Source organism: Asparagus officinalis, chromosome 8 (genome assembly GCF_001876935.1).
Source record: "Asparagus officinalis chromosome 8, Aspof.V1, whole genome shotgun sequence".
Taxonomy (NCBI): Eukaryota; Viridiplantae; Streptophyta; class Magnoliopsida; order Asparagales; family Asparagaceae; genus Asparagus; species Asparagus officinalis.
The window spans coordinates 98,582,211-98,594,109 of NC_033801.1; the positions used below are offsets into that span (position 1 = coordinate 98,582,211).

At 40.3% G+C, this 11,899-nt stretch overlaps 1 protein-coding gene across 1 annotated transcript; it reads left to right on the forward strand.

The window, feature by feature from the left end:
- Positions 1,151-1,748, forward strand: LOC109822961. Its single transcript, XM_020389244.1, is given in 2 exon segments — positions 1,151-1,632; positions 1,634-1,748. Coding segments are annotated over 2 exon segments (492 nt in total). The 5' UTR covers positions 1,151-1,255.

The following is an 11,899-nucleotide window of genomic DNA, read 5'->3' on the forward strand; positions in this document are numbered from 1 at the left end:
TTTGATTGTACTTTATAACATTTTGTGTCTCCATTAATTAAGATCCTATGTGCGTTAAGTGTTGGATACATGACATACAACAAGGTGGAATGTGCATATCGTGACTATTAATCAAAATTAGAATAATACCTAAAACGCCTTCCGATCTTCCATAATCCATCTCCTAAGATCTACCTGAAAAAAACCCATTTCTTAATATCTATCTGAAAATTCCAAAGCTTCCTCAAGAGAGAAAACATCCAATTAAAATCCACCCGTCACCGAAGAGGAGCAGTACTGAGAGATAGGTTCTCAATTTTTTATTTTTTCTATTCTATTTTTCATCTTATCTTCATTAAGATTTTCTGTGTCTTCATAAGGCTACATATAAACCCCATATATAGGATTAGACTAGCCTTATAGATTTTAATTTTAAATAATTCATAATTATTTAAAACTCTATCAATAACAATTAAAGATAGAATGTAACTGTTTAAAAACTTTATCCATAATAATTAAGGATATAATAGAATTTGTATTGTATATAAACCTCTTCCCATGATATTAGTAAGACTAATTAGGTCCCATATCAAGAACTAATTATTAATCAAATTAATTATTTTAATTTAATAGTCAAATCCCTATCTGACCAACTATTCATAAAATATCTTCTGTGAAATGAGATTAATTATTTATATATGATACTTTACATTCACTTTCCTCCAGCATCATTTATTTTAGACAACTTTATTGAGCTGGATAGTTCATCTATTTGCTCATACCTAAATTGCAATTCCTATGAACATAATTTAAATTTTGAAACATTAAAATATTTTATTTTTATATAAAATAAATTTCAAAAAATATTTTTCATAACCACCCACTGGCGGAAATTCAATAAATTCATGGGAATACATTATAAATTAACTCATTATAATGAGCACACTGGATCTTATCTAGATATTCATCATTTTCCTAAATGAAATTTAGCAACCAACACTTCAGATTGTGTAGTGCTTGCTAAACAAATTTAACCATCACATTAAAATATACTAAATTATCAAATCCGGCACACGGTAGCTTCGCGCCTCTGGCTTTTCAACCAAGCGTGATGACCAATTGTGTGAATTAATGGTTCATCTAGTACTAGGTTGAATTACTATCGCGACGCAGTCATCAGTAGGGTAAAACTAACTTATCTCACGACGGTCTAAACCCAGCTCACGTTCCCTATTGGGGGGTGAACAATCCAACACTTGGTGAATTCTACTTCACAATGATAGAAAGAGCCAACATCGAAGGATCAAAAAGCAACATCGCTATGAACGCTTGGCTGCCACAAGCTAGTTATCCCTGTGGTAACTTTTCTGACACCTCTAGCTTCAAATTCCTAAGGTCTAAATGTTCGATAGGCCATGCTTTCACGGTTCGTATTCGAACTGGAAATCAGAATCAAACGAGCTTTTACCTTTTTGTTCCACACGAGATTTCTGTTCTCATTGAGCTCATCTTAGGACACCTGCGTTATCTTTTAAGAGATGTGCCGCCCCAACCAAACTCCCCACCTGACAATATCTTTCGCTCAGATCGGCCCGCGGATGCGAGCCTTGGAGCCAAAAGGAGGGGCTAGGCCCCACCTCCATCTCACAGAATAAGTAGTGGTATTTCACTTTCGTCGGCAAGCCGACTCCCACTTATCCTACACCTCTCAAGTCATTTCACAAATTCAGACTAGAGATAAGCTCAACAGAGTCTTCTTTCCCCGCTGATTTTACCAAGCATGTTCTCTTGGCTATGGTTTCGCTGGATAGTAGACAGGGACAGTGGGAATCTCTTTTTTTCTAAAAGGAAAAACTTCATTAATAGATAACAAAATACATGATGCCTCCCATAGAAATGGGAGCGTGTACATCAATTAGTGAGACATCCCTCACTATACAAAAGGAAAAAAAAATACAAGGCTATCAAAAAATACTTAAGGGCTCTACACTGTAGGCATTAAAAAATGCCGAACTTCAAAATATGATAAGGGTTGTCATAGGGATGAACCTCGCCGCCCAACGAGGATCTCTATTGGAAACGAGGTTCGGAGTTCGTCGTTGGATACGAGGTTCGAAGCTGGTCATTAGATACGAGGTTCAGAGTTCATCGTTGGATACGAGTGTCGAAGCTTATCATCAAACTTAAAGCTCATTAGTGAAAATGAGGCTTGGACTCAGCTATTGAAGACGAAGTTCGTTAGTGAAGACGAAGTTCATCAGACGAAGGCAGTGAGGGCAAAATCCGTCAGAAGAAGCTTGTTTAGTGCAAAGTTTTCTTTGTAAGACGAACCTTGCTGCGTATCGAGGCTCGTCTTACTTGACGAACCCCGTTTCAATTAAAGATGAGGCTCGTCATCCACGTGAGATCTAGTTATAACGGCTCTGAAGACTTAGTCAGCCACGTGAGATCTAGCTATAACGGCTCCGAAGACTTAGTCAGCCACGTGGGCTAATCTTCAGGAGCACGTCACGGCGTGCGCTGATTTGGAGGAGACAATTACACCCCTCTACCCGTGATTGTAGCACGTCAGTTAGGTGCTTAAACCCTATAAATAGCCATGGATGGCTACAAAGGAAAGGGTTCGTACTTTTAAAACTTTTGGCAATCATCAGAAATCATAGCTCCCGCGTTTAGATCTAGAATTCGAACCTCGGTTCTAGCAGTCTAACGAACGTGAGAAGCTTCAGCAATTTTGTTCTGCTCATCAATGGAAAGCAATATAGACTCAAGCATCGAGGGAAGCATCCTTTCACCACTAAGAACCCACATTAAACAAAGAGGAGCTGAATTAATCTCCTCTTCATCTGTAGTCGAGAGAGTGAGTGATTGTAAGGGTTTCGTACCAAGTGATCGAACCTAGTTTTCTTAAAACAAGAGAATCAATCAATCTTCAATTTTTTGACCCTACAGACGATGGCGACCACAGTGGGAGCAGCCATTCTTTCCGATAAGATGGTGGTGGAGCAGTCAGATAAGATTGCATTGGGAACTGAAGTTGAGACTCTGGTCATCGAGTTTGACTAGACCAAGTACAAGGAGTATATCTCTTTTGGAGCATCCAGTCCCACCAAGGCACATAAGTGTCATCGAGTCTCGTATGAGACTTTAACCCAAGTGGCTTCTGATGATTCAACTCGAGTTAACCTCAAGGAAAAGTCCATACCCCTCAAAGAGGAGGCTCCAATAACTAGCTGTCAGGCTAAGAAATGGGTTGTCAAGCAACCTAGCTGAACTTCGGCTTCTAGTAGCCAAATTATGACTTTTGATAACGAACCTCACCCAGCTTCGGCTGAGGCAAAGGTTTCTATTGGTCCACTGCTGAGACGCACTCGACAACGTCAGCGCCAGAACCAAGCTCGCCATAAGGCTCGAGCTTTGGTCTTGTTAGATGGTTTTCACTATCGACCGAGAGTTGACCAGCCCAAGGTTAACAAGTCTGATGAGGGTCAAGTGATTGAGGAATGTCAAAATGACGGACCTCATCCTCATACCCGAGTAGACTCAAAACACAAACCTCATCCTCAAAAAGAGGTTCAACAAATTCAACAAGCAGTTCATACCGAGGTTCGTCAAGAAAACGAACCTCAAGTTAAGAACCAAGCGAGAAGGCGAATTCACCAAGCTTGTCCTACCAACGAATCTTGTCACATGAATGACAGAGTTCATCAGCCTACCCAAGTTTGTCAACCTCTATCATTCAGAGGGTCTCGCTCGGGTAAAGCTAAAATGATGGAGTCTATCGGGGGTTGTCCTGCTGGTCATCTTCGAGATTATCTCACACACAAGTGCAATATAAATCAGATGCAATCTCATTGTTGCTGTGAGAAGCATATCTCCGTAGTGCTCTCCCAATGCCCATGTGGGGTATCAGCACACAAGTCTACAGTCTTTGAACGACTGTCAGAGCCTTCGACGATTCCTTCGTCCAGAAAAAGGCGCTTTCGTCCTAAAAAGCAAGCATCTAAGAATCACCACATTGAAGTGACGATCAACATGGTCAGCAAGGGCAAGAGCAAAGTCTTGGCTGATTCCTCTGAATCTTTTGATCCTGAATACTCTCCAGGGTTAGGTGAAATGCTTGTAGAAGGATAGAAGGTGTTTCAACACACTCGTACTCGTAAGAGCGTAGTGATCCTGTTTAATTACAGACGATTAGCGGGTATCATAGATGAGGTTGAAGAAGAGCCTAAAAACTCAGCTATTGCCACTTCTCAGCCTTCCAACACCGATCAAAGTGAATAAGCAAGTGCTCATATGGCTGGAAGTGAGGAAGACATGGCGCGGCAGATGGAAGAGCAACAATAAACTATTTGTCAACAATAGGAGTCTATCAGATGCCTGGAAGCAATAGTGAAGAAACTCCTCGGGGAGAAAGAAAATAAGAAGAAGAAGGTTCATCCCCAAGCCTCGGGCGTAGGCGACCTTCACCCGTCGATGAAGAAAATAGCCGTCGGAACCAAGATGGCAATGATGAAGATGATGAGAAGGAAAATGTTGTGAAGATTCATTCTGAATCATCTAAAGCTGAATCCAATCCTCGTATGAAAGTACATGACCAAAAGTTGGATGATTTCTAGAAGCAACTTGACACATTGAAGCTCCAAGGAAACTTCAAAGAACTGGGGGTGGCTAGGCCATATCCAACTGAATGGGATACAATTCCGTATCCCCCAAAGTTCAAACCACTCAATCTAGTGCAATTTGATAGCAAGGGTTCCCCTACCCAACATATTTATTATTTCCAGGTGCAGACCAGGCATATAGTGGGTAATGATCCCATTGTGACTCGGTTGTTCATCAGCACCCTAAAGGGGGTGGCTTTTGAGTGGTTCCGCAAACTCGTCGAGCCTAGGTCAATCAAAAGTTGGAGAGATTTGGAGAAGCTTTTCCTAGCTCTATTCCTTGACGATGACACTAAGGTGTCTATGGCCACACTATTGGCCGAGAAGCAGAAGAAGACAAAGTCTGTCAGTGACTTTGTTAAGAGATTCGGAAATTGATCTTTGCATTCGCGTGATCAAGTTTCTGAAGCTACTCTTGTGGAGATGTGCCGCAACAATCTTTCTATTAACATCTTGTCTAAAATGGATGCTGTTGAAGCCCGTTCATGGAATGATTTTGGTTTGGCAGGGAGAGCAGGTAGAGAACATGCTCAAGAGGATGAATGAAGAAGAGCCTCAAGAATCCCAGCCTAAAAAGGCAGGAGGTAAAGACAACTATAATTCCCAGAAGCAATCGAAAGGGAAGGATATACTAGCTGTTGAGACAGCCTCATCCCCAAAATCTTTTGCAAAATAGAAAGAAAATGCTTATGACAATCGTTTTCAGAAAAAGTATGATTTCAAAGATGAACATGTGGTTTACATCCTCACATCTTTGATCAAGATGAAAAAGATCAAATTGCCATAGGTGAAGCGGACCGAAGAAGTGTCAAGGACTAACGATCCTAACTTTTGCATGTATCACAGGATGATGCATTATCCAACCAAGGCCTATTATATCTTGAAGGATAAAATCCAGGCTTTGTTAGATGCAGGTGTGATGACCCTTCAAGTCGAGCAAAAGAAGGTATCTACAAATATGGTTTTGCTACAGTTTGGAGACCTTGCTGAGATGCAAGTTCAAGATGGCGTGAAACAAATTCCCCAAGCAGAGATGAGGGTTGTAAACATTGACCCTCATCAGAAGAAAGAGAAGGGAATGATCCCCTACACTACCTCTGAAGGTGAAGTTATGTGGGTTCATCCTGACTTACTAATGGACGAGTAGTGGACATCGGCAAACTCGAAGAAGCCTAAAGTCAAATGAAGATCTTGCAACGCTATTTCAGCTATCCCAGATGAGGGAGTTAAAACTACATCACTTAGCAGTTCTGAAGACGAGCAACCGACATTCACCACACAACCTGCATAGATATCAGGAACATGCGGAGGAAAGGAGTATTTGAAGAAATACCCTAAAACAGCAGTTGTACCACCCAAACCAGGGAGAGCAAACACAAGCGAAGGAACTTCGTTACAACAAAGCACTCAGAAAAGATGCACCAGAGAGCTCGAAATATCCTTTTCGGTTTGATGTATTGGCACAGTTAGCCAACATCCCAGCAAGGATTATATTGTTTGAGCTTCTGCGTTTATCTCGATCAACGAGAGAAGCTATTCGTGAAGCGTTGGCAGATAACGAGGCTTTTCTTACCCACTTTCCACGCTTGAAGAAGCTTGTCCTCAATGTTGTTAAGTCTTTCAAGGCAGAATGTCATGCATCACCTTTTCTCAAGAAGATATGCACGTGAGAAACCCAAAACACGATAGACCGTTGTACTTCACAGGGTATATCGGCTCTATTCGGGTAGACAGAATTCAGGTTGACCTCGGTTCTGCTTTGAGCATCATATCGTTGAGGCTCATTCATCACCTTGGAGTTCTTCTGTATTGTTTATCAATGACGGGAACCACCATCTATGGCTTTAATGCTTCCAACACTCGTCCCCTTGGCAAAATCAAACTCAAATGCCAGATGGGTGACTTGAGGACAGATGTCACCTGCTATGTTATTGATGCAGAGATGTCTTACAATTTGTTATTGGGTCAACCATGGTTCCATAACAATTTGATTGTTCCATCAACTCTACATCAATGCATGAAATATGTAGATGAGAGTGGTGAAGTCAAAATAGTGGCCGCAGAGAAGCAACCATTCAAGGGGGTGGAGAATTATTTCATAGATTCTATCTATTACCTTGATGGTGAGCCATTTGAAGTACCACTAATTGAAGAACCAGATAGCGGTAATAAAGCCGATACCGAGTCTGGACACCAACAGGGTCTTGTTTTTAATGACATAGAACCCGTCATAATCGGTCTTGAAAATCTAGATGTAAATGACCCTGTCTATGAGGACAACAGAGTTATCTTTAATAATAATGATGATTTAGCTTACTTATCGTGTGTTGAATTAAATTCTGACATGCCAGGTACAAGCACCAACACATTGGCAGATCCTCTACCCGGTTATATGCTGAATCAAATTTACACATGCCGATTCAATCATCTTTTGTGACAAATCGGCAACGAATCGAATCTTCACAAGCAATCTTTGTAGTGCCGACCAAGGTTAATGGCCAAAAAGACATCATCTTTGGGAAGAGCGATGTCCCGTCGCAAACTCTTTTGGAAGAATCCGAGAAGGAGGAAAAAGATCCGCAATTCTCGTATTTCACACCAACAATCCGAAAGCTTATGAAGAAAATGGGATATGACTTCATCCATAAAGAAGGCTTAAATTTTGGTAAAGGGATCCGGATACTAATCCGATCTACTTATGTCCTGGAAGGAAAGTCAGAGGATTACTATCACAAAACTTATAGCGGGTTAGGTTATGAATCCCCGCCGTTCACGCTGTGTTTTGGAGCCAATGGAGAGCCAAATGATGATTCTTGCAGCTTATCTTCTGAATCCATTTGTTGGGAGTTTGACGCTAGTATAGGAGATGTGTTCAAGGCACTCATGGCCAACATGACCTCAGCATCTCCAATAAAAAAATCAAGAAGATGATCAATTACCTCTGCTTGATGATCCGCTAAGCCGACAACTTGGTATACAGTGGGAACACCGCTTCGAACAACGCGAACCTCCTACTGATGACAAAGTGATAGAAGTGAACATGGGAGACGAGATTAGTCTGAAACCCATATTCATAAGCGGTAGCTTGTCGCCCGAAGAAAGAAAAGAACACATTACTCTAGTGCAAGAATATATTAACGTTTTTGCCTGGAATTATGAGGATATACCTGGTCTCGATCCTCAAGTGGCTATGCATTGCTTAAATATCAAACCAGACGTCAAGCCTGTTAAACAACAACAAAGGTGATTTTGGCCCCAAATCATGGAGGCAATTGAAGCCGAAGTCAAGAAGCTTATTGAGTCGGGATTTATCCGTGAGGAGCAACACCCTGACTGGGTAGCCAACATTGTCCCTATTCTGAAAAAGAACTGGAAGATTAGTGTGCATCGACTTCCGAGACTTGAATTCAGCTTGTCATAAAGATGATTTTCCTTTACCCGTCACGGACGTCATTATTGACAATACATGCGGGTTTGAAAGGATGTCTTTTATGATGGATTCTCAGGGTACAACAAAATCAAGATGTATCCTGATGACGAAAAGCACACATCCTTTCGAACACCTTCAGGGATATACTGTTATACAGTAATGCCCTTTGGATTGAAGAATGCTGGTGCTACATATCAACGTGTTATGACTTCCATTTTCCAAAAACATCTACGGAAGACTGTAGAATGTTATGTGGATAACCTGGTTATTAAAAGTCGTGACAAAGGAATGTTGGACCCTAGAGGGGGGTGATTAGGGTCTTATGCTAATCTAATCCGATTTTATGCCAATTAAAACTAATTAACAAATTATCCTAGCAAGTATGAAATACAACAAGATATATGAGCTAGGATAAGCAATATGAACAATGAGATATATCCTAGCAAAGAGATATACTATGAGATATATGCAAGGATATACAAATTAACACATGAGTGAAATAAACATAAACAAGATAGTGGGCAAAGTAAATAATGAGACAATGACGATATGAGCAATAAGCACAAATAAGAATAAACAGCAAAGCACACTCAAACACAATCAAATGATCACGGAGTTCAGACCTTCCGTCCTACGTCTCCGCTCCCCACTCCCGGGGAGAAATCCACTATCACGACCGGGTTTTCTACGCTCATCCGAATAACATTTACAACCACACTATGTCAGTTTTCAACGATCACCGATCAACGTATACACTCACTCACAATGTCGGTTTTCAACGTTCACCGATCAACGTCCACTCCTCACACTCGGTTTTCTGGTTCACCGAAAACTCAATATCAACACTCTTGCAATCCCACTCTACACCCTCACAAGTGTTGAACTAGACGTGTCTCCCTTAAGTGCTCGGTTACAACCTCTCCCTAGGTTCGTCAACCGACGCCACTCCTCTTGGGACGATCCCCGACTCTCGCCACACACTCCTCTCGGTGTACAAGTGTATTACAAAGTGTATCTCACAATAAGCACAATATGAATCAAATGATTATTCTCTAAACAAGGTGAGAACTCAATTAAGCACAACTCTTAGTCACAAATCCATAACCCCAAATTATACTATGAATGTAAATACAATAATCTCAAAAGGTTGTGTGTGAACAAAGAGATATAAATCATAACTAAACTCAATGTAGTTCTAGCTTAATAACAATGATAATCAAATATATAAAAGGCTAGAAATAGAGTTTAGAAAACTTCTCATTAGATCAAGAGATTGAAGGAGGATGGTTGGATGCTCAAGCACCAATAGGGTCTCCTCAAGCTCTTGTGAAATTGATTTCACAAACCCAAAACTCTCAAATGCTTAAAAGCTTCTTAAATAAACTTAAACAACACTTAAACTCTTTTAAAACTTGTTAAAACATTTCTTGGATTGTTGTAAGAACTGAGGTATAAGGGGGTATTTATATGAAACCCCAAAGCCAAGAGAAAACCAAGAAAAGATTAAAAAACTAACTCAGCAACGGCTCTAGAAAACTAGCTGTTAGAGTCCAACGGTCAAATCGGCGGTCGACCGTAAAATCCGCGAGCCAGGTCAAGAGACTGAGAAAACGAGCCAGAGACTTGCTGGCGTCGACCGCGTGCGGTCGACCGCGGCGCGGTCGACCGTGGGAAATCTCACCGCGGCGGTCGACCGTGAAAGTCTCTGCTGCCCACTGACGAATGAACTTAGGCGGTCGACCGTGGCGGTCGACCGTGAACTGATATATGAAATTCCAGTTTTGAAAACAGTTTGCTAATTTTAAAACACTGTTTAAAAATATCAAATAAATTTCAAAATTTATGAAACTTTGGAAAATGATTGTAGACATAATAATACACATGCTACAAAAACTGGTTTTCTAAAAGGACTTTCTAAATGAGAAATATCATCATTTTGTAAAATAGTTCAAAACACAAAAATGCAAACATATGAATTTTGACATTTAGGCTAAACCATGTTTTGAAACTTTGGACAATGATTTTATAGACTTGAAGAAAGATGTAAACTATTGTTATGAAGTCTATAAACAATAAATATAGTATTTTCACAAATACAATAGAAAATGAAACATATGAGTATGTATATGAAAATATATTTGTTTCATATCTAAGTAGTTAAACCAAATCACAATAATAAATATGAAATATGTAATTTCATATTCATAAACATGAAAACCCAAAATCATGCATGTATATATATAACTATATATATACATAGAAACCAAATACGTGTGTGTATATGATATTGAGCTTAAGGTACTTAACACACATAATATAAAACCTAATCTAAGTTACCCAAGCTAGATCTTGATCTTCAATAAGCTCGACTTGGTACACTTGCGGATGAAGCTTGAACTTGATCTTTAACTTTGAATTGTAAGCTTCACTCCACTATTCCGCGAACCTCCATTTGATATCGTCGTTATGGCGCAATTCCATCCATCCTCCAACTCGTTGTTTGCCTAGAATAAATACGAAAACACAAACACTAGACAAACAACATTAGAAGTAAATTGTTTGTTAAACATCATCAAAACAAGAAGGCCAACAAGGAAACCATTTACACGACCTGAAAACAATGTTCGACCTCATGCAGACACATCAATTGAAAATGAACCCAACCAAGTCGTTTCTAGGAATGGCTAGTGGTAAATTTCTCGGGTTTGTGGTCACCGCTAACAGAATTCGCCTTGACCCAGACAAAGTTAAAGCCATCCGAGAGCTCCCACCTCCTATAAATCTTAAAGAGCTTCGGGGTTTACAAGGACGATTGGCATACATCCGCAGGTTCATTTCCAACCTATCAGGCAAATACCAACCATTCTCAAGACTAATGAAGAAGGGAGTATCCTTTGTATGAGATGAAGCTTGTTAGAAAGCATTTGAAGAGATTAAGCAATATCTCTCCAATCCGCCTGTGTTGGTCGCACTGAAGTCAGGTAAACCTTTCTTGAGATATATCCAGGCTACAAATCATGCATTAGCATGCCTCTTAGCACAAGATGACGAAAATAGCCATGAGCAAGCCATCTACTATCTCAGTAGGACTTTATCGGGTGCTGAATCTCGTTATCCTCCTATTAAGAAAGAATGTTTGGCCCTGATCTTCACAGTCCAAAAGATGCGACATTATTTGGTTGGACAAACTATACATGTCATTTCTCAAGTTAATCCTATTCGGGTGTTCATGACAAAACCCAGTGCATTGAACTAGCGACTTGCTAGATGGGCATTGTTGCTCTCCCAATATGATATTCACTTCAAACCTCAAAAGGCAGTGAAAGGTCAAGCTATTTGTGATCTTATGGCCAACCATCCATTGAAAGGAAAGGTCGAATTGTAACCAGGACATGCCAGATGAGACGTATGAAGCCAATATTGTCTCTAAAGAGTAGGTATGACAACTATACTTCGATGGTGTAGCAAGAACAAGCCCTACTGGTCGAGTTATTTCCGGAGTGGGGGTAGTCTTTATCTCCCCACAAAATCATGTGCTACTATGAGCCGTTTCTTTAATAGAGCCGTGCTCTAATAATGTAGCTGAATACAATGCTTTGTTGGTCGACCTTGATATAGCTAAACAACTGGGGGTGAAAAACCTAGAAGCATATAGCGATTCACAGCTCATTGTTAATCTGATGAAGGGAGAATATGAAGTTAGGAATGAGGATCTCATTCCCTATCATACCGCAGCCATCACGTTGGCCGATTCCTTTGAAAGCTTATACATTGACTATGTACATCGTCTCAAGAATACCTATGCCGATGTATTGGCATCACTTGC